Source organism: Callorhinchus milii, unplaced genomic scaffold (genome assembly GCF_018977255.1).
Source record: "Callorhinchus milii isolate IMCB2004 unplaced genomic scaffold, IMCB_Cmil_1.0 Scaffold9, whole genome shotgun sequence".
In the NCBI taxonomy this organism is placed as follows: domain Eukaryota; kingdom Metazoa; phylum Chordata; class Chondrichthyes; order Chimaeriformes; family Callorhinchidae; genus Callorhinchus; species Callorhinchus milii.
This window is the reverse complement of record NW_024704750.1, coordinates 16,488,689-16,512,730: the sequence shown is the minus strand read 5'-3', so window position 1 is coordinate 16,512,730 and position 24,042 is coordinate 16,488,689. Positions and strand designations below refer to the sequence as shown.

The 24,042-nt window shown below is 42.8% G+C and overlaps 1 protein-coding gene across 1 annotated transcript in view; it reads left to right on the top strand.

Annotated features, from left to right (window-relative positions):
• The window catches only part of LOC103178489 (deubiquitinase DESI2-like), a 38,460-nt gene extending 24,347 nt beyond the window's left edge, over positions 1-14,113 (top strand). The window contains exons 2-5 of the mRNA XM_007893266.2: positions 8,011-8,083; positions 8,994-9,087; positions 9,695-9,836; positions 13,847-14,113. Of these exons, the coding sequence (XP_007891457.1) occupies positions 8,011-8,083; positions 8,994-9,087; positions 9,695-9,836; positions 13,847-14,083 (546 nt within the window). The 3' untranslated portion in view covers positions 14,084-14,113. The remainder of the gene's footprint in view (positions 1-8,010; positions 8,084-8,993; positions 9,088-9,694; positions 9,837-13,846) is intronic.
• Positions 14,114-24,042: the final 9,929 nt, after the last annotated feature.

Here is a 24,042-nt window from a genome sequence, read left to right as displayed (position 1 = left end):
TGTAACATATTCTTTTGGGGTACTGTTTAAAGGACAGGCTCGGCAAATAAGGTGGTACGAGTATAATATCGTAATCATAGGATCCAATTTACACAGTTGAGGAGATACGTGACTACTTTTGCTCCAAGTTACAAAATATAAATGAATCAGATATTGTTTAGTAACGTGACATAGCCTCACAGCTTCCCTCTGCCAAGCTTCGGCAGATGTGTAAACGAGATGAAAACGTTTCAGCGAACGCAACTGAGGCAGCAAATGATCTGTTTATTCATCTATGAAATGGAGGGAGCGATGTCACGATTTTCCCAGTAGTTCGAGCGGATGAAGGATTAATGAATCGAAACGGAAATAAATCCTGTGTAATTTATCAATGCGCTCAGCTGTATGTATATCAATGAGCGATGCGGTTTTAGCTGGTTAGACTCCAGCAGTACCCCAACTCATATTCTGGGATCCCCAAACCTTGGCTCTTGTCAACCTGCGCCTATTACTTTCCCGGAATTAGGTATGCAGGATGCGTCCCTCCAGGGAGAGAGACTGCGCATTCCATTCCAGCAATCTAGCTCTGGAATTTCCACGTGTAGGTGGGATGCATAGAATTCTCAGTTTCGTCTGGATAGTCTAAAGCATGGTGATGGGTTTCCGCCTGTGTCAGACACCTGGCTGACCGCCCCAAAAAAGAAGTTGCCATCAGCAGTGCAACTCATTGAACTCTTTTTGTGCTGTCATTGTTCTGACATCGCAGTAATAATGAGGAGCTATCGGAACTGACATGGGCTGAGTGCCAGGCAACGCTGCACTAAAACTAATGGTCATGACATGTCACCTTCCTTGCTAACGGGTACAGTTTTCGTGTGATTTGGAGGATGAAATCTCATTTGAAGACATTTGGCACCTAGTCAAGTTCTCTTTATGAAAGCCTGAAACTGACTTCAGAAATTTGCTGGCTCAGGTCTCTTGAACTGCTGCTATGATCTAGATGCCAATTTGCTCACGATAAAAGTTGCTTCTCTGTGTATCAGAGCTGGTGCTAAGATTGTATGTCCAAGTCTGCAGAAGTGTGAGGCAAGACAGAGAGGTTCTTGCTGCACAATTGACTCCCCTTCAGCCTCAAAGCAAAGCACAGCTAATAATTATAGCATTTTGTGTCTAATTGGCTGGTAGATGTGTCCATTGGTCAATGGGCCAATGTACTGACAATGTTCCCGATTGATCCAATAACAGTTCGAGTGGTAAGTCCTCCCTTACGACTAAGTGGCGACGTGATGTCCGAGATGTCGATCATTTCGGCTTCCTGCAGGCCAGCCAGCATTTGAAGCACTGATGTCTATTATAGAATCACATAATCATCGAATCCTACAGCATAGAAAGAGGCCATTCAGCCCATTGTGCCTGTGCCGACTCTTTGAAAGAGCTATCCAATTAATCCCACTCCCGGTTCTTTCCCCGTAGCATTGCAACCTTTTCTTTTCAAGTATCTATCCAATTCCCTTTTGAAAGTTATTATTGAATCTGCCTTCACCATCCTTTCAGGCAAGACATTCCACATTGTAATTTCTCCTCTTCTCCCCTCTGGTTCTTTTGCTAATTAACTCAAATCTGTGTCCTCTGCTCATATACACAGTGAATATGGAAGCACTCAGTGCTCATCATGACCTGGAATATGATGAGAAGAGGCCAACTCCTCACAAATTGCTAAAGCAGATTTGATGAGATTTATTCTGCAATTCTGCCTTCAACAGAAGTTCTTGTCAACAGAGCCAGAGAATGCTGTACAAAGACAAACTCTGGTGGTGATTCAACCTAGAAATCAATTGTTTCTTGGCACAGTCCTGTCTGAGCTCATGGTCTGTTTTCCTTTCTCCCTCCCTCCCCCTCTCTCTCTCTCTCTCTCTCTCTCTCTATTACTTTCTTTCCCTCTTTCTCTCCCTTACTGCACAGGATAGGAATATTGTTGAATTTTGGCGTGTAAGATGGAAGCGTACATATGTTTAGAGAGAACACTGTCTGATTGTAGAAACTGGACCCAGCAGTTAAAGGTTGTGTAAGTCTATGGTACCATTTGTGCATTTGAGTAAGCCCCATCCTATGTGTAAAGTGTACCTTATATCAGTGTGTGAAACAATACTCTATTGAAACTGTCAAATTTAATTTAGCAAATTGGGGAGGTTTGCCTCTTCTCATAGTTGGGGGTCCAAAGTATCCCAACAAGTGCTATAATACAGCATGATTACCAGTGAGCACTTCCAATAGTTTGTTGTGTTAGAGGGAGAGCATAGGGGGTTGTGGAGGAGATGGGGTGGGGGTTGGTGGGGGGTAAGAGTGGGGGGGAAGAGGAAGGGTTGGGGGTTTGGGTCAAGTGGGGGGAAGAGGAAGGGTTAGAGGGGCTGAAGTTATATGGCTTAACTTGGGTTAGAGGATTCAAGAGACATAGGGCGCCTCAGCCAGCAGGAAATTGGAAGAAGCTTTCTCTGGATCGAGAAGTAAATTCATTATAGTCTCCTCCTCCTCCTCCTTGGTACAAAGACAAAATTTGTGATTAGAAACCCTCTTTTTTTTCCTGTCACTCTGTGCTGGCCCTCCTTTCCCAACTCCCGATCAATGGAAACTTTGCATGCCCGGCCTCCTGCGGCAGGCTAATAAATCAATTATAATCAAATAATAAATAGTCCTTGCATCTGACACAGCGCCAGTAACCTCAAAGCGCTTCACAGGGAGTTGCTGTCAAGTACAGCAACTTTGTATCTGCAGGCAAATATGACAGCCAATTTGTGCACAGCAATGTTCTAGAAAACAACATGAAGGTGAATGACCTATTTATCTGATCGGAGATGTTAACATCTCCGACAATGTAGCGCTTCCCCAGCATTGCACTGGAGCATCAGCCAGTCTATAAACTAATGTGGGACTGTTACAAATCTCTGTACCCATTCCCTTCCCGTTGCCCTGTGAGTATATGGTAAATCTCACAAGTCGACTCAGTTGGAACCATACATTTAATATGACTTATGCAAAGTATGAGTTATATCAAACTTGCATCAAACATAATTTCTTCAACGGGACTTGGCAGATGTACAACTTAGGCGATTATATGGTTTATACAGTTTCACAGTAGTACAGATCTCCCGAGCTCTGCACCCACTGCCTAGTATCTATGTATCCTAGTATGTCACCACCAGCTTCTCTGGCTAAACTCGTTGAGCTATTGAGAAAGTCATTAAGATTAAATATCCCCTGCCTCCCCAATTAATGTGGAGCCCAAACCAATAGATTTTCTGTTTCAATCATTCAAAACGCCACCCATAAATTCTGGAGAGATTTGAGGTGAACAGAGTTATTTCTGGGTGGCAGGTGCTTAGAATCCTTCCCTTCTCTACCCCCCTCTCCCCCCCCCCACTGAGGTTTTTACTGTAATAACTTGATGTCCCCCGGTTTCCAATTAAATCCTGGTTAAGCAATGGTCAGTGGAAACTGTGCCATGTTTAATTGTTGTCCTTGATTTTAGCTACATGTCCCCTTTTTAACACATGAAAGCCCATCTCTCAGGTGCAGGGATATCCCATTAATTAATTTGACTTATGGATTAACTGGAGAAGAACGAAAGTTCAAAGCTCTCAGATAGTGAATGTGATGGAGTGGTGATTGATAAATTCTGTCTGACACCAGTTGTGTTTGGCAGTTACACATGACTAAGCAGCAAATATATAAGATGGCAGCTCAAAGACTTTCTCAAGGTTGGACTGCATGTCGCACCCGATTGGAACCCAGTGTGTTAGGACGTAAATAAATAATATATAATAATAATAATCCTTGCATTTGATATCACGCCTTCATCTTCAAGACATCTCAAAGCACTTCACAGAATATACTGTAAAGTGAATTGACTGTATATTTTGTGGGAGAAACACGGCAGCCAATTGCTCACAGTGGTGTCCCACAAACAATCATGATTGAAGGGACCAATTTATTATTTTTTTTTAAAAAGGAATTATTACCCCCGGAAAAGTGTTCCGCCAATTGACTAACAACCAGGTTCCTACTTACTGCTAAGTAAACAGTGGTCTGTGGAGTAAATGTTGGTTGCCCTGCCCGGGAATTGAACCCAGGTCTCTTGCTTGCGAGGCAAGTGCTCTAATCACTGAGCTACAAGACTCCACTTCAACGGATATACTGTAAAGTGGAGTGACTGTGTATTTTGTGGGCAAAATGCAGAAGCCAATTGTGCACAGCAGTAGCTCACAAACAGCCATGGTTTTGCCTGAGGTTAGAGTGCAACCAACTAAGCGAGGGAGACCCTCACATTGGATTTGGGAACAAAAAGGGCATTTGAGTTCTCACCAACCTGAATGGTGATAAACAACAACAAGATTACATTTGTATGGCACCTTTCACGTCGGGAGGACGTCCCAAGGTACAGTACCACAACAAGAACTTGCATTTATATAGCATCCTTCATGCAGTGGTAGTGGTCTCAAAGCGCTATGTTGAAAGAATGTAGTTGAATCCCAGCAGGCTGCAGGGCTGGAAATGAGGTTCCTGCGTTCATATAAAGTGCCCAATCCCTATCTTGAGCACAGAGTAAGTATAGTTCCCGGCCAGCTTTGACAACAATTATTGCTTAGGCTCAGGCAGTTTATGATGACAGCTAGCGTCACATGTTAACTGGGCACGATGGGACCTCTGTCAAAAAGTGTGTGGAATTTTTAAGACAGCAGAGCCAGATCTGGGATTAGAGTTTGATTTACAAGCCAATCAGACTGCATTATTTTAATGAACTATGTACTAAGCTGCTTAAAGTTGATTTGATTGAGTTGAGCTGGTTGCTGGATTTTGCGAATATCAGGCGTTTAATGCAGTTTCATTTGAAGCTGTTCTTTTCTTTAGAACGTTTGAGCATCTTTCCTGCTTCTGGAGTGATGTTCCCTGGAATCATTGCTACTCTCTTTTGACTAGAGCCAGATTTCACAAGTCACGCAATAAGGTGGCTGATTTTCCCCTGGGATTATCCTGATGGTTCTCCCCTGCAATGGCCCTGTTTAAGGTTTCGCTTTGCAACTTAACTGGTGTCTGCTGTCTCTCCCCTTTTCTCTTCTCACCTATCACAATCAGTCTTGAAAGATGTCTCAGACATCTCGACGACGTGACAAGACACTATATCAAATGCAAAGATTATTATTATCTATCTCTCTCCAGCCTCCCCCAACTCAATTCTACTTTCATCTCTATCCTGACCCACGCCTCTTCTCCTTCGTCACCGTAACACTAACCCTGAACACTGCCTATTCCCTCTACCCTCTCCTGAGTGCCTGATCTCTTGCTTTCTTGAGTGTGGAGTCTCTTCCTTCACTTGAAGCAACACATTCAGCAGCTTTGCACAGAAGCACTTTTCACTCATTTAGATTTATATTCCTGGAAGAGACCTGTAATCTGGAATTTTTTGGGGCGATGTTGCTTTCACTAAAACCAATCCAAATACTGTAAGGTTTTGAATGTCAAATAATGATACCTCTCACTGTGGAATAATGCACTCAAGAAAACTGGCTGGACTGTTGGATGGTTTCGGACAAGCTGAATGTGCAGGCTGTGTGAAACTGCCTGTTGCTTCTTTGCAGAGAACCTGCTCATGTTTGTATAATAATAATAATAATCCTTGCATTTAATATAGTGCCTTATCATGCTATTGAGATGTTTCAAAGTGCTTCATAGAATATACTGTGAAGTGTAGTGACTCTGTATTTTGTGGGCAAAACACGGCAGCCAACTGCGCACATTTTTTGGGGGGAGGGATTATTTCCCCCGGAAAGCGATCCGCCAATCAACTAATATCTTCCTTGGATGAAACTCAGTCAATGTGTGAATACCAAGGCGAGAAAGCTAGAATGAAGTTGCCATCTGAATGACGGCGGTTGAGAATTGACAAGAAGGAGGAAGTTGAGGGAATCTATAGTAAACGGTGACATTAACATAGATGAATGTGGATGGCTCATTGGGGGAATACAGGCTTTATTGTGTGAATGGAGTAGACGTATTAAGTCATGAATACGAGCTGAAACCACATGTGAATACATGGCAATAGTTATGTCTCAAGTAGATCACATTTTGTATTCCAGTGTTATTCACACATCTTATACTCTGTAAAAACACATTAATACAGAGTATTAGATTATTATTGGAGTCCTGTAGAGTAGTGGTTAGTGCACTCGCCTTGCAAGCGAGAGGACCCAGTTTTTGATTCTTGGGTGGGGCGAAACCTTAGGCAAGTTTGCTTACTTCACATGCCTCTGTTTACCTCGCAGTAAGAAGGATCTCGATTGTTAGTCGTTTGGCAGATTGGTTTCCGGGGTAAAAATGGCTCCAAAAGAAAATGTGGTCGCTCCATCTAAGACTGTTTGTAGGACACTGCTGTACGTGATTGGCTGCCTCGTTTCACCCACAAAATACACAGTCAATCCACTTTACAGTATATTCTGCTTTGAGACATCTCAACCACATGATGAAGCTCTATATCAAAATGCAAGGGTTATTATTATTATTATTAAAATAAGGCTGAACTAATTGTGCAAGTGTTGAAATACCTGATGAATTGGGGCTCACCTGTGGCTCTCCTGCAGATTAGTTACAGATCAGGTATTTGATAAGATTCCCTCTATCATGGGGCTGTGTAATTGGGTTGAGTTCACACTCATTATGCAATTTTGTAAAATAGGGATTATTGATATTTATGTTGTCAACTGGGATAGTGAAAAATGTCGTTCCATTGACCCCAGAAATCCCAGTACTGGCAAACACACCCTCGATAACAATAACTGAAACATACACACACAGACACACAGAGCGTAAATCAGTGACTATGATAACCTGAGGCGAGCACAGACAGGCAGATGCACAGACACAGATGCATACACACAAAGAGACGGGCACAGACAGTCACAGACACACATAAACGCAGATACACACTAATGCAGACTCATACACATGCAGACACACAGAATACACATGCAGACACACACACACACGTAGACATATCACACACACGAGACACTTGCACACAAAGTGCTGGCTCAGGAAGCTTGTGACAGTCAATATTTCTGAGTTGTGGCTGTGATGTGCCTCCAGGCCTGTTTTGTAATCTCCTTACAAATGAGATCAGACATCAAGTACAAAGACCTCTGTTGCAAAATTGAGGACATGAAGCTTAAGGTTATCAATTTTTCTTTCCCTGAAATTGTCAGCGCCAGATTGCAATCACTCAGCTTGGACTAAACCCCATGAGAGCTGTCATTTGCGTAGTTTAACTCGGCCCTTAAATATTTTGATACCTGGAGTGGTTGAGCTCCAGGTACAGATATTTAGCAGAAGTTTAGGTTCAATAAACTCTGTTTTTGAGTCATCTGGGAAATCTCCTACAATGCAAACCAATCTTGTTGCCTTTTCAGTGTAAACTCTTTCAAAAGGGGGAACATTGAGCCAGAGAGCAGATCGGAGCAAGTTTGATGCACTGGATCCTGTGACATCCACATTGTGCACACAGCAATGCCCTGCAAACACCCACAAAGTGAAGGATCAGTTTTATTTAGGGAATTTTATGTGGAAGAAACTGGGAGAAACTCCCTTCTGTTTCCGAAAGGTGCACAGGCTCTTTAACATCCACTTGAACAGACAGTTGGGACCTTGGTTTAATAGCATCACCAAAAGGCAGCAGTCATCCAGCGCTGAACTAGATTGTCAGGTTAGACTCTGAAGTTCTGTTGTGCAACTTGAACCCATAACCTTGTGACTTAGAGGCAAGAGAGCTACCAACCGAACCAGACTGACACAGCAAAGTAATATACTCTTCCAAGGTCAATAATATTTGAAGGCAACATTAATTGCTTTCAGAAGATAATGAACATGTACTATTAACAAAATCCATTGACAGATTATGTTTGCATCTGGGCACTGGATCATAACTGATGCTGAGTTTAAAGCAATTCTCAGTAATGAATCTCTCGCCTTTCTGCTTCTTTACAGTATTGGATTAATGAGTACACATCAACACTGGGAATAGGAGTCTTTCATTCTGGAATTGAGATCTATGGACGAGGTAAGTGTTCTTTTTGCTGTTGTTTCTTCCTCCCTTAGCGTCAGTGTAACAAGTGTTCCAGGAACCTACTGATTCATCTCAACATTTGGACCTTTTTTTGGATTAGGAAAGCATAACTTTTTTGATGGTGCTTTATCACATCAAATGTAATGTCAAGAACAAGAGGACACAGGTTTACAGTTGCAAAGGGCAATTTCAGGAGAGACAATGGGAAGCTTTTCTTTACGCAGAGGTTAATCAAAGGTTGGGATAAGTTTCCAGGAAATGTGGTAGAGGCCAGCACACTGGTCTCATTTAAAAAGCAGCTTGATGAAGGAAGATGGTAGGATGGGTTCTGGAAGGTTGCTATTAGGATTCTGCTAAGAAATAATCCAGAATCCTGTGCCAAATATTAAGGAGAAGTCTTATAATAATCCTTGTATTTGATATAACGCCTCATCACATCATCGAGACGTCTCAAAGCACTTCACAGAATATACTGTAAAGTGAATTGACTGTATATTTTTGTGGGCGTAACGCAGCAGCCAGTTGCGCACAGCAATAAATGGAGTTGAGGTACAGATCAGCCATGATCTTATAGAATGGTGAAACATGCTTGAGGGGCTGAATGGCTGACTCCTGTTCCTGTTTGCCTGTGAACCAGAATTCACCAAATTGTTGGAATGTTCGCCTCCTCGTGGGAAGCATGAACTGGGTCCAGGTCTTCGTGAGATGGGTTTGTTTTACCCTGTGACGTTGCAATAGTAATCCTGCTCAAGCGGACCTATGATCTGTCACTAGTCTCTACAAAGTCTTCAGCGAGGAAAACCGTTGAGTATTCCCATTCCTTGGCACGGACCTTGCTCACTTTCATCAGAGCCATTCCCAGCCTCAGTGACTGACCTCTGTTCTCCTCTGTTCTCTTTGCCAGAGTTTGCCTACGGTGGCCATCCCTATTCTTTCAGTGGAATATTTGAGATCACCCCTGGAAATGCAACTGAATTGGGAGAAACCTTTAAATTCAAGTAAGGATTGCAGGAGTAAAAATGAAAACATTCCCACCTGGCCTTGATCTGTATTTACTCCAATTAACATAACATTTCAGACCATCCGGAATTTGTCACGTTTTTTAAACTCTCTTTAATTTTGAAGCCGTGTTTCTCTGTATGTCTTGTTTAAGAACTGCAAAAAATGGGCTTCAAAGTGAATTTAACAATTTGCCAAATTCTGCACACTCTGAATAATAATAATCCTTGCATTTTATATAAGGTCTTATTGTGTACTTTGTGGGTGAAACGCTGGAGGCAGTTTCACACAGCAGTGTCCCACAAACTGTTGTGAATAAACAACCCCGCAAAGAGTTATTTCAGTAGAATCGTGATTTCAGTAACTAATCCACAATTGGTGCCTAATCCACAAAATGTTACGTTAATAGAGTAAATCTTAACCCAGGGGTATTTCCTAATCCCTGATGCCCCAGTAGTGTATGTCCACTATAATTGTGAAATTACCAAATCAGAATTACCAGAAGCTACTTGAAGTGAAAGATGTTCTATTACCAGAGCAGGAATCCTCGTTTTGGATTTGTTAATTATGAAATGTTGCAAAATTGACCCAATTTTCTTTTTTCAGGGAATCGATCGCCCTCGGCACAACGGACTTCACGGAAGACGATGTGGACAAGATCATCGAAGAGCTGGGGAAGGAGTTCAAGGGCAATGCCTACCACCTCATGCATAAGAACTGTAACCACTTCTCTTCAGCCCTGGCAGAGGTAAGGTGGTGTGGGCCAGCGAATGTCTTCTAACTCACAATGTACAACAACAACAAATTTACATTTACACAGCCCCTTTCACGATGGGAGGACATCAATGTAACTAAATGTAAATTGGGAGACCTAATGTAACCCCAACACTGTTGACGACAGCACAGCTATCCTGGCCCATCGGCAGCACTCGGAAGGGTAGACCAGTCACTGAGGGCAGGGACTCTTCCCACTCAGCTCCCATCATCCCTGCAAGCCTGCGCCCTAATGGGTAGGATGGTCCTAGCTGCCACATTCACCTACATGATATACACAGTCACTGCACTTTACAGTATATCCTATGGAGCATTTTGAGACTTCTCAATGACATCAAATACAAAGCTTGTTATTATTATTTTATGGACCCGGAGAAAGTATTCTTCAGATGCAATAACCCTTCAGTTGGTGTGGGTACACATCAAAGGATTAGGTTTTGGTCTGTTGAGTCCCAGATAATTGAGCCAGAGGGAATTTATTTTAAAGACGTCCATTTAATCACAGCCTGAAATTTTAATTAGATACTTTATCCTACAACTGAAGTGAATTCTTTAGTTAGGAACTTCAGATTTATTTCTGAGCTGCTTTGATGTAGTGCTTATCCCTGAGATTTCCAGTTACAAGAAGCGGATGTGTAATTATTGTGTACTGCACTGTACGTTCTCTCAGTGACTGGAACATGCATAGAACATGTCACATTGGTAGGACGTGGCATCAATCCTAACGTCGACAGTGGAAAAGCTTGATTGGAACAAAAAGGATGTTGTTCCTGGCTTGCTCTCGCAAAATATAATTTCATCCCAGTTTTATGTAGGCCAATGATCCCTCAAACATATTGCTCAGTTCTCTTCGTGGCTGTTTATGGGACACTGCCATGTGTCAACTGACTGGTGAAGTCACCTACAAAACACACAATCGTTGCATTTTGTGATAAAAATATTATAATAATTTGGTCACTCATTCCACTGCTGTGTCCAATTGATTGCAACATTTCGCCCACAAAATCAATTCACTTTACTGTATATTCTGTGAAGCGCTTTGAGATGTCCCGAAGACGTGATACGGCACTATATCAAATGCAAGGATTACTATTATTATTATTGTTATGTCATGGTATCTTATCTCTGGGTGAGAATTACACGTTCCTTCCAGCTGTACTCTGAAAGGAATGTCCTTCTCTTCTCAAATTACTATTAGGGTACGTTCCCAGTCAGAGCGGTCTCACAAAATACACCCAACACTTGGCTTTTAATAAAATATTTATTATTTATTCAAACCCGTATAATTCAATATATATATTCCCGCATTTGGAGCATTCAACGCAAAAATAACAAACACAATTCTCATATAATATTTTGATATTACTGTATCAATATAACTGACAAGGAATAATATTTTATATTTTATAAGCTATCTACCCACTGAGCCTTGACACTTGGACCACTAGGGATAAACAAATAAGAGTAACCTTATCCCAAATTCACATCTCTTAAGTTCCTGAAGTTTAGAGTTTTTATAATTAGTGATATTAAAGTCAAATGTTAGTTGAAACTCCCAAACTCAACAACTCCAGTATAACTTCACTCCCTCTCTTTTATACCTCAAATGTGCCCTTGTGACTTTTGTACCCAATCAGTTCTTATTTTTTTGACCAATTCAAGTCCTATTTGACCAAGAATGACCTCCTTCAATAAATCCTTCTGACTTTGACAGTTTGAAAACATAAAACTTGTTAACTCAACTATGGTTCAGACTAAAAGACTCCGACAGGGACATAAAACCCATTAACTCAGAAAATCTAACAAAAGAGCCATAAACCGAAAGCATTTAACCAACATTTTTATACCTTAAGAGAGATAAACAGATTGATATCTCAAACTAACAAAGTCAACAGACTATCTGACTCTGAACACCTGTGACCCCTCTCTAAGAACCTAAATATTCAGCCTATTTCGATTAACCCTTAACTACCTCACAATTATAAACCCTGTGAAGCGCTTTGGAATGTCCTCCTGACGTGAAAGGCGCAATACCAAATGTAAGCATTATTATGCTAAGATATTATATTGGCAAATGAAACTGTTTGCTGGGTATTATGAAGGACACCAGGAGAGAAAGTCCCTCTTCCCTGGAAAGGTTACCAGGAACGTAGTAGAGCCAGGACACTGGGACTCATTTAAAAAGCAGCTTGATGCTGTGATGGAAAGACGGTAGGGAGGGTGTTCTGGAGGGATAAGATCAGATGGGCCGATGGGCCTGCTTCATCTAAACTGACCTTGTGATATTATTTTTATGGAGGCATCCAACATGTTGTTTATTGTTGTTGCTGCTCTGATTAGGGGTAGCCTGCTTCTGGGACACATACCTGGTGGGTGGGAGTTACAAGTTCGATATTGGCAAAAAAGATGGGAATTGCTGATTAAGACTTCTGCTTTGCGGGGAGCAATCCCCATGTCTCCCAGGACGTTGCGTTTTGATCCCTAGTGTCTTTAGATTGGGCAGATGTGCTCTTTCCTGCACACGGGACTCACCACTCGACAGCGACACCTGTGGAGATATACGTTGGTTGGTGTGGATCGTGACAGACAGCTTTCATGTCCAGTGTTCATTTCAGGGAAGGTAGAAACGGGCAACAATGTGGGAGTGAAATAGATTTGCTTGGACGACTGTGGGGTAGTTTCCTCCTGTCACCCTCAACTACTGTAATGATGACTTGTGCTGTCGAGTGTGAGTGGAGATTGCTTACAATGTTTTCTCTGGACAAACAGATGCATCGCTACTTTATACAGCAGCAACACCAAAACCAATCTGTACTTAGAACCTTAGGAAACACAGAACTTTATCAGCAGATAAGAAGGCCATTCGGCCCATCGTTCGTGCTGGTTCCTTTCAATCCCATTTAGTTTCCCCTTCCGCATACCCTTTTAAGGAACAGGGAGCAGGAGCTGAATGAGCCACGAGCTCCAGCAATCAGACGTGTGAGTGCTACCCCTCTCCTCCGACTGTCACTCTGCTGCACCGCTGATCAACACGCTTTGAAAAATAACCTCCCACTTCACTGTGCTTCTCTCTTTCCCCCCTCCACTGCATCCCCGCAGCCCCCGGTTCTCTCCTGTAATTGTTTCAGAGCAAAACCAGAGTCTGCTTTATTCACTCAGGGCTTTCTTGTTCTTTGCTTTGACATTTGGAAGCCCAGTGAGCAGCCGACAAGGGTTGCTTGGAATACTGATAGGAGCCATCCCTGCTAGCTCCCTCCACGTTCATTATGTTTCCTTGCTTGATTGATGGGATTTCCTGTGCTTCCTGTTCACACATACGCAGAGCAGACAGAGGCATCTGCACCGTTCACTCTCAGATGAATCTCAGCTCATTGACGCTCTTTCCTTAACGAACAAAATATTCATTTCATTATCCAGGCTGCCTAGGACTGGCGAGTGGAGAGAGTAGGTGGGTTCTAGGGGATTGTTATTTGTGGGAAGGAGGTTAGCAACAGATATTTGTGCTTATCAGCTTTTTGTCAGCTGCCATGTGTGGAAACCACCTCATCATGTTTAAGAGTATCCAAACCAGACAGAGTTCCACATATTTATGTCACCTATACACAGAGATTTATTCCCGGCTGCTTTTTTTCCACTTTGTAGTCAATGGTGGTGACAGCATCAATCACCAGGGTCTTATATGCCACTGATCTTGAATAATCAGTTGGTAGCACTCTGGCCTCTGAGTCAGAAGGTTATGGGTTCAAACCTCACTACAATAGTTTATGCTAACACTGTGGTGAACTGTGCTGTCCTGCCAATGAGATTTTAAACCGAGGACCTGTCTGGCTGTTCAGGTGGACGTTAAAGATCACATGGCACTAATCAAAAAAGACGGGACATTACTGTGCACAAATTGGCTGCTGCATTTGCCTAAAAAATACACAGCCCTCCCTGCAACTCTTGAGTAGAAATTCGCTGACTGCGGTTTTGTTGTTTTTGCAGATCCTGTGCGGCAAGGAGATTCCTCGCTGGGTGAACCGCCTGGCTTACTTCAGCTCCTGTATCCCGTTCCTCCAAAGCTGCCTGCCCAAGGAATGGCTGACGCCCGCAGCCCTCCAGAACCACATCAGCCAAGGTTTACATAAAGACGATCAGAGTGACACAGGAGATGAGGAGTCTCCGTCCACTTCCGCCACGGCTTCAGGAACCACCAGGACCTGCAGACACACCAGAGTCTAACCGTGCCTCCAACCTGCAGCGGCTCTGGGTTGTTAACCCACCACAGGGAGGAACTGTACAGAGTCTGCCTAACAAAGGCCTGCAGTGGCCATCTTAACACCTGCTCGCAAAGAGGCGTGAAGCTGCTCGCAATCTCTGGCAACCAGAACGACCATCCAGAACTCAACACTTTGGCATCTGGTTTGCAAAAGGATGACGGTGGAACTGTCGACTGGGGCCAAACCCTCACACACCATATACTGTAACATGTGTGTTTGACCTTGACATCTAACCTTCCTTTTGTGTTGAGTTTGTGACCCGAAAAGCCCACTGTTAAACTCATGCAATCAGCAGATCTCAGTGCAGTTGTCAGACTACAGTGCGCTCGTCAGCCAGGAAGCCTTTATGAGTCTCTACGAAGAAGATGTTTGAAAGGGGAAGCATTTGTTTCAAAAAACGTTCTTTCCATCTGTAAAGTAACTGATGATTAACCCCCATGGCTTATACGGTTTCCTGTTGTACTTTGTAAAGAGGTTCCTCTCCACTCACCCAGGTACACCTTTCAGGGCAAAGGACAGTCAGGCCAGTGCGCTGTTTATTTCGTTTTATAGTTTTGACAAGAAAACACCTCTTAAATAAAAATCTCTCTCATTTCATGAACTGACACACGCGCAGTTGGCAAATGTGGAATGATGTTTGTACTGACCTCTCACCACTGGGGAATCGATCAATGAAATAGTGCCACCGAATGCTCAGGCATTTATTCCTTAGAACAGCAGAAATGTAATGTTATCCGTTTGCTGTCTGGCGCAGAGGGAAAAAAAGGCTATTAAGGGAAACGGAGAAAAAAGACGTATCAAATGAGATTAAAAAGTTGGCAATTTACTCAAAGGCTGGCCGGGCTTTATGTTCTATCGACCTACACTTGTGTCACTCAACACAGCTATCATTTGTAACATGACCAGAGTCAGGGGGCTGTCCAACTGGTGGCTCGTGAGTCGATTTCATCGTGCCCCACCCTCTATTTCACCTGGCCCACTCGCTCCCTCCATAACCTGTAAATGTTACGTTATGTTTCTGGAAGGGAAACAGAAATATATTGCTTACATGACCCATGGATGTTTCTCAAATCCAGCCCTCAGCAACCAAAAGGTTGGGTAGAAATTCCCCGAGGTCTCTGTTAGCAAAGTATTTCAGAGCATCCAAAATATGGCAAATTGTTGAAATCAGATTTGACTTTGAAGTCATAGAGTTGCATAGAGTGGCCAAACTACTCCGTGCTGGTGTTTATACTCCACACAAGCCCTCATCCCTCCTATTCCCCCTCACCTTTACCCTTCTATTCTCATTATTCCTCAGTTTTCTGTAGTTCTTCAAAGTATTGTACAGAGAAATGGCCTCAAAATTAAGATTGTGTTTAAGAATTTGCTGAACTCTGGGTCCTCTGAAATGCTACATAAACCGTGTTAAATCTACATCCAGGGATAAAATTCTGCCCAGTTGAGTAGTCTACATGTGTGCCATTTGTAACAGCCTAACATGTAAGAGAGTTGATGTGATATTAGTAAACCCTATTTATATTACATTCCTTTAAAACAGATACAAAAGAGAATGGGACAATACCTTTCACATGCAAATGCAACGAAAATACTGGGAGACCTGCTATGTTGAGCTTTTGCCTGAATCTATGCAGTTTCTCTGCCTCCGTTGTGCGAAATTACAGCAATTTAGAGCCAAGCCTACAGTTACCAACTCGACTCTTCGACTAAATTTCTTTACTCATGTTTTTCTTTAATACGAGAACATTTTGATATACATTTATCGGAAAATACAATCAGTGTTCAGCAATTACAAACAAAACCTGCAAGTTGTTAGTATTAAACCATACAGTAATGTGACCTAAAATGTCCTTTACAAAGTGGAGTCCTGTAGTATATTGGTTAGAGCACTCTCCTCGCAAGCGAGAGGACCTGGCCAAAAAGTTAGGCAAATTTCCCTGCTAAAGGTGCCTCTGTTTACCTAGCAGTTAGTTGGAACCCAGTTGTTCGTGGATCGGTGGATCACTAATCCCTTAAAACAATGGGTCAATGAATCTACGACCGTTTGTGAGCCACTGCTGTGCGCAATTAGCTGCTGAGTTTCGGCCACAAAATACACAGTCAATCCACTTTCCAGTATTACATCGAACACAGCAGTTATTATTTTGCATTCAGTGTAAAGGGTGATTGTTTTCAGGGGAGTATTGGGTGTGAGAAAGGTGAACTCGCGCTGTGCAGTGCAGTAATGTATCCCCCATCAGATAGATGACTTTTATATAGAGGTCGTACTGTTCAGGTTCTAAATTTTTATGACTGTATTAATAATAAAAATGGTTTTAGGTTACTAGAGCACTAACTGGACCTTTATCAGTGATTCCGATGCTAAATTCTTTTAGCAATAAACTATAAAGTTCTACCTGTATAATTTTGCCCTGTGTGTTTTGGTGTGCATTATTTGTGTGAGTGTGAGTGTGTGTCTGTTTGTGTGTTTGCAGTGCACGTGTTTTTATTTAAGATGATTTGATTGGTGCTCAGTATGTTTCTTATTCTGTGCTGTTCCCTTTCTAGATGAATTCAGTCGGTAGCATTCTCATCTCGGAGTCAGAAAGTTGTGGGTTAGAAAGTTTTACGCTGCCAATTTAGTCCAGTGCTGTGTGTGTGTGGGGAGGGGGGGGGAGATGCTACAGTGTTGGAGATGCTGTCTTTCAGAGGAGATGTTAAACCAAGGTCCCGTCTGCTTGTTCAGGATTAAAAATCCTGTGACCCTATTGAAAAAGAGAAGGGAGTTTCTGCCGGTAATCTGGTCAACAATCCCCCAAGTAAAATTGGTCACTCACTCCATGTGGGACACTGCAGTACGCAAGTTGACTGCCACAAAACTCAGTTAAATTACAGAAAATCCTTGAAGGGTTTGAGACACCTTGCTGATGTGAAAGGTGCTAAAGGAACTAAATCAAAAATAAATAACAATAATAATAATTCCTGGGTAGGCCTCACTCTTTAAGACTCCATACTTTGTTATTGCAAAGTCTGTTATAATTGTTTTGCTCAGCTGGGTGTCTTAACACATTCGGAACCCATTGCCATACATAAGACTATCCAAACCGGACTGCAAGTTTAACATACGTATGCCATCTACAAATGGAAATTTCCCTGCGAATGGAATCGACACTCTCTCCCCGAATGGAGAACTTTCTTATTACAAAGCCGGTTACAGTGAGATTTCGCTACAGCAGAGACTTGTGCTGACTGGTTCTGCTAAGGAATTGGCATGTGAACAGTAAGAGCTGTGTTAGAGACTGTTCGAATTAAAGGGTTGCAACCTGTCTAAGCGTAACAGGAGATTTGCAGCAACAAAAGCTTTGTTGTTTACAGTGCAGTTCTGTAATATTAATATCCTCCTCACACATTCATCAAAGCAATCATCTCACCAGGAGAGAGAGTGATACTGTTTTGTGTAAAATGCTTCACTGGGTGCCTGAACAAGGGGATTAAGTTCACAGTACCAGCAAGGCACCCTACTCTTCTGAGACATTTAGCCCCTTTTAGTCATTTAACTACTTTTTCTTTAGTCAGCCAGGTGTCTGACACATGCAGAAACCCATCACCACGCTTAAGAGTATACAAACCAAACTGAGAATGCCATGCATCCCACTTAAACATGGACATTCCAGAGATATTTGCTGCAATGGAATGCGCACTCTCTCCCTGGAGGGACAGATCCTGCTTACCTAATTACGGAAAGTAATAGGCACAGGTTGGCAAGAGCCAAGGCTTGGAGACCCCAGAATGTGCGTTGGGGTACTGCTGGAGTCTAACCAGCTAAAACTGCATAGCTCGCCATTGATGGCACTGTCTGGCAAGCATTCCTGCTGCTTGTCCAGCTAGGACCACCCTATGTATCAGGGCTTTGGTTTGCAGGGTTAACGGGAGCTGAGTGGGATGATTCCCTACCCCCAGAAACTGGACTACCCTTCCATGTTCTGCCGATGAGCCAGGATGCCTATGCTGCCATCAGCAGTGCCCTGGAATACTGCGAACACTCCAGGCTCAGGAACTGGACTACAAAGACCGCCACAGAGGGCTGGGCTTGATACCAGCTATACCCCATAAATCTCTTCTCAGGTGGAGTCACTTCTTAGTCAGCTAAGTGTCTGACAAAGGCAGACAACTTCACTGTATATCCTGTGAAATGCTTTGAAACGTCCTCCCAATATGACAGATGCTGTACCAACTGCAAAGATTATTATTTTTATTTTATTATTATTATTATGCTTTATTTTTTTGGTGGAGTTTAGCTTAGGCTTTTTTTTCTACATTGGCAAAAAAAGGGCATCAGAATGTGACGCCCACAGTAGAAAGGAGGAGTGAGGTGCAGCTGCTGGCTGTGGGCCTCGCCTCCTCGGAAGAAAGCACTGACCTGGTCTCAGAACAGTCTGTTCTTGGGCTGAGATAGCGTCACTATTCAGAGAAAAGACTGCGCTCTAATGGAGCAGAGCGAAGACTGTTCAAGTGGCCCCCAGAAAGTGCTCATTTAATGTAAGAATCGCAAGTATGACCGTCTCGAGTGAGTGAAACGTTGCACGAATGTGAACTTGATTTGAAAGCGCAACGTTAGAAAATTGTCTGAGCAGTGAGTGGCCCTGGAATCATGTTGACGTCCCAAACCGAACTACCCACTATCCAATTTGCTCAGACTCGTGTGCTTAATGGCAATGGACAGGATGGTATGACTGAGCCTGGTGGGCTGCCGGCAGGACATGGGTGGGGAGGAGGTCGGAGGTTGGAATGGCTGTGGGAGAACTTGGTTCTTTTTTGCAGTTGTCGATCCCGGCCAAGTCTATACCTAGGGCTGCCAGCCAGGTGTCTGTGACACTGGATCCTTAGATGAAGGAAGCGCTCTGGCAGTGCTGGGCTTGTGAGCAGTCACTCAATGGCTGTTCCTCCCCCTCGGAGGATGCAAGTTGTCGATGAGGATCGGCGGGGGACTGGGGAGGGGGGGGCGGTGAGGAGAACAAGGGCAAGAGGCTCTCCAGTGTTGTGACTGTTTTGTCAAGCTCCCACAAAAAGCCATGCAACGATCGATCTATTTATAATAATAATAATAATAATAATAATCATTGCATTTGATACAGCACCTTATCATGTCGAGACAAAAGTATATTTTGTGGCTGAAATGCAGCAGCCGTTTACGCACAGCAGTGTCCCACAACATTTGTTGATTGAATGGTCGATTTTTTTTTAACCCCGGAAAAGCAATCCGCCAATTGACAAACAAGCGGGTTCCTACTTACTGCAAGTTAACAGATGCGTGTGGAGTAAGGAAACTTGCCTAAGGTCTCATCTCATCTAAAGGACGTCCAATAATGCAGCTCTCTCACCCCCACCACCACCACCAGTATTGCACGCTCAAGTCCCGATGTGGGGCCTGCAATCTGCAAACTGCTGCAACTGAGCCAAGCTGACACCTCTCTTAGTTGGCCTCTCTCTCTCTCTCTCTATCTCTCTGTGGCAATGAATGAAAATTGCGCAAGAATCTCTACGGCTTAATTAAAATCAATAGAACGTCAACAAGTTGATGCCCGGATTCTGCCCGGGTGATTGCTCCAAAATATAAAACATTATTACGGACTTTTTAATTGACTTGCTGTGTTGCTGGAGGGTGTTGTCAGCAATGGATTTTTATTTACTGAAATAAAAGTTGCTTTGAAACTAGATCCTGTTGGGACGCTGAGGGGAGTTTTTCCACACAGTCTTCTACAATAACAAGTCTGCAGAATCAGTTTGGATGGAGAAGGCACTTTGGCCTTCCTGATCTCATCCCTTCAGAATATCACCCCCATCATTCCCCCTATTAACAGTATCAAGCTGCTGTCTGAGCTTTAACCACCCTAACGGGCAATCTGTTCCAGTCTTTAATTAACCTCTGAGTGAAGAAAAACTTCCAAATATCTCTCCTGAAATTCCCCTCTGCAACCCTAAAATGATGTCCTCTTGTTCTACTGTCTTCGTGCATCCTAAAGTATTATCATTAATAATAATAATTCCTTGCATTTCATACAGCGCCTTATCACATCGGAAGGACGTTTCAAAGCACATCACAGGATTTACTGTGAAATGAGGTGTAAGCAAACCCGGCAGCACAATTGCGCGCAGCAATGTCCCACAAACAGCCTTGGAGTGAGTGACTTCATTTTATTTGGGGTGATTGTTGTCCAGGACACTGGGAGATATTCCCTTCTCTTTTCAAACAGTGCCATGAGATCTTTTCGAATAACGCTGCAGGATCTTTAACGTCCGCCTGAACAGGCAGACGGGACCTCGGTTTCACGTCTTAGCTGAGTTTTATTTTTTCAATCCCATTTTTGCATTTTATATACCTCAAATTAGACCTTTCAGGTGGTGGAGAGTCTCAGTGTTCTTTATTTTATTATTTTTGGTTAGGCCCCTCGTGTGGAAATTCCCCCTGTTTTACGAAGCGGAGGTCAAGCTGCTGTGTTCTCACAGTCACTCTACTTCACAGTGAAATCTGTGAAGTGTTTTGAGACATCCACCTGATATGAAAGGTGCTCTACCAAATGCAAGGATTAATATCATTTATCGTAACAGACGGAGCAAGAATGCAATGTCTTGCCCACAAAATATACAGTCGCAATTTACACTATATCTTGTGAAAGCGCTTTGACATGTCTCGATGACATGACATCCTCAAGTGCAAGGACTATTATTATTATATAACTAACGTTGTCAGCCTCTCTTCTCCAGTTTATAAACGGTGACCTCTCACACAGGGTTGATGGCAGCTGCAGTGAATCAGCTGGTACTGAAGAACTTGCCCTGTAAAAGAAAACAGTCATTGAGTTTCGTTTGAGTAATTGTCGTGGCTGTAACTTAAGCATCCTCTAGTGCTGAACATGTGAATCGCATCACTTTTGCATGGCAGATCCAATCTTTCAGTTAAGTCCCATTGATCACTGTTCAGAGTTTCAACAGACGGAAGCTACATTGATGCCAAAGCAACGTCATTCCAATATCGTTGAGTTATGTACTGTCTTTGTTCTTTGTACAACAATTTGAATCCATACAATTTACATTGATAGAGCACCTTTCACAACACAATACAGATGTACGTTTATACAGCAGCTTTCACGTCGGGAAGACGTCTCAAGGCGCCTCAAACTGCTGACCGAGCTGGGGCTGGGAGTCGAGGGGGGCTGGGAGTTGAGGAAGTGAGGAGGGGGAAGATGACCGAAAGCACGGTCAAAGAGGTCTGCCTTGAGACACACCTGATGCATGGAAGGTTTACAGGTAAAATAGTCCAAGGGACTCGGTGCTAAATAACAAATACTGTCAACACATTTGCTGGTTAACAATGAGTGCTTTTTAAATAGCAATTATTGATTCAGTCAGGGCTGCTATTACCATACATCAGACTGTGTTTCTGCATCCACTATTGTCTGCTTAAAATGAAGGAAAAAAAGGTTCTGCTGTAATTGCACTCCTTGCATGGAGTTTATCTGGGGAGGGCTGTAGGTCATGACACTGGGAGAGACTCTTTTCGAATTCCATTATAGAATCGCAAACGCCTCCCCAAACAGGCAGAGAGGGTCTCATTTTAAAATCTTGTACAAAGGAGGTCACATCCAACAATTCAGCCCTCCTACAGTACTGCATTGAAAGGTCAGCCTAGACTATTATAATATAATAATAATAATAATAAAAAATAATAATCCTTGCATTTTGATATAGCGCTTTTCACGTCTTCTCGACTTCTCAAAGCGCTTCGCAGAATAGACTGTAAAGTGAATAGACCGTATAATTGTGGGCAAAACGCGGCAGCCAATTGCGCACAGCAGTGTCCCACAAACAGTCTTGGATTGAAAATGACCAACTTATTATTGTTTTATTTTGGAGGGATTATTATTAGGCGTGTGGAGTAAGGAAACTTGCCCAAGGTTTCGCCCTGGCGTGGGGACTTGAGACTAATAGTCTAGGCCGATACTTTAACCTGAAAACGAGAGTGCTACCGACTGAGTGAGGCTGACACTGGGAAATCAACAGCAAAGCAACACAATGATATAAGAGTCCCAGCAAATCAGACAAGAGAGCACACCAACTTCCTGAACGATTTTCAGTCTTTTATTGTAAATGTTCACACACTTTTCCTTCAGGTTACTGTACAAAGCAATTTGTATGTGGATCCGGGTTAACGCCAATGGACCCAGATAGTGTGATCTCCAGCCCACCTTGAATTCCTGAAGTCAGTTACCCCAACGAAGTACTGTGCTTAGCAGTGAGCGACTTTGACTCTTCAAAACTGGCTGTGTATCACCAAATGCACTGTACAGCAAGAGGAACCATTTGAGACAGCTAAAGACTACAGCCAACGGTATCATGTACAGACTGTCTCTTTGATGGAGTAAAAGAATAGAAATGAATAGTTTTTCCAAAAAAAAGCAAAAAGAAAGACATAACAACAGAAACGAAAGAAAGAAAAAGTAAGAACGGTTTCCAGTCAATGCAACGTTCAAGGCATACAGACCATCAAAGGAAGGTTGAAGCTAAAAACACCAACAAATGAAGTGTGGTCTGTTTGTGGAGCAAAACTATACATTTTGTGTGTGTTAGTGTTTGTGTGTGTGTTTGTATACCCAACCCTTGCGCATAGGGTAGGGACCATCTCCCCAGTACATATCTAGACTCCTGCCTTCTGTTAATGCCTGCTTATGTGTTGTGTAAAAAAATGTGGTAAAAGTTAAACATCAACTCACACTCTGGAGTCCCCAAGCCTTGGTTCTTGCCAACCTGCACCTAATACTTTCTGGGTTTAGGTAAGAAGGATGCAACCCTCCAGGGAGAGAGTGCGCATTCCATTCAAACAATTTATCTCTGGAATTTCCATGTATAGGTGGGATGCGTGGAAATCTCAGTTTGGTTTGAATACTCTTAAGCATCTTAAGCATGGTGATGGGTTTCCACATGGGCCAGACACCCGCAGACTAAAAAAACAGTTGTGTATAACTTCCCTCCAGGCAAAAGGAACAGGAGGTTTCCTCCCATCCAGCCTTGCTATAAAGTGACTGTAATCAGTGCCTCACTGTATAAAGTGGCTGTCTGCTGTGATTAACTGTATAAAGTCTCTGTCTGTATAAAGTGTCTGTCTGCAGTGACTCACTCTAAAGGTGTCTAGCATGAATCACATTGTATTAAAGAGCTACCGAGTGAATTATTCTACACGGGATCAGTTCATGCTGAATCACTATATAAAAAAGGATGTTTATAGAGGCTCATGTATAAAGAGCAAGTCTCTCGTATATGGCACTGTATAGAGGGGCTCTCTGTAGTGATCTTCATTGTTCAGAGGGCTGTCTATATGTATCAATCACACTGTATAGAGGGACTATCTATGTTAGAATCATAGAATCATAGTATCTTACAGCACAGAAGGAGGCCATTTGGCCCATCATGCCCATGCTGGTTCTTTGAAAGAGCTATCCAACTAGTCCTACTCCCCGCCCTTACCCCATAGCCCTGAAAATGTTTCCTATTCAAGTACCTGTCCAATTCCCTTTTGAAAACTGCTATAAAATCTGCTTCCACCACCGTTTCAGGCTGTGCATTCCAGATCATAACAAATTTCTGGGTAAAAAAACCTCTCATCTTCCCCCTGGTTCTTTTGCCAATTATTGCGTTATATTAATTCACTCGATAGCAGGCTGTCCATATTAATTCACTGTGTTTATTAACTCACTGTATATAGTGATTGTATAAAGGTACGATCTATGGTAAATGACTGTATAAAAGGTCTGTCTATACTGAATAACACTGTATAAAGAGTCTAACTTTAATTAACTGCAGTGTTCAAAGGTACTGCTCCTGGTGAATTACACTGTACAAAGATCTTTTCTGCAGTGAATCACAGTGTAGTCATTCGCTCTCTAT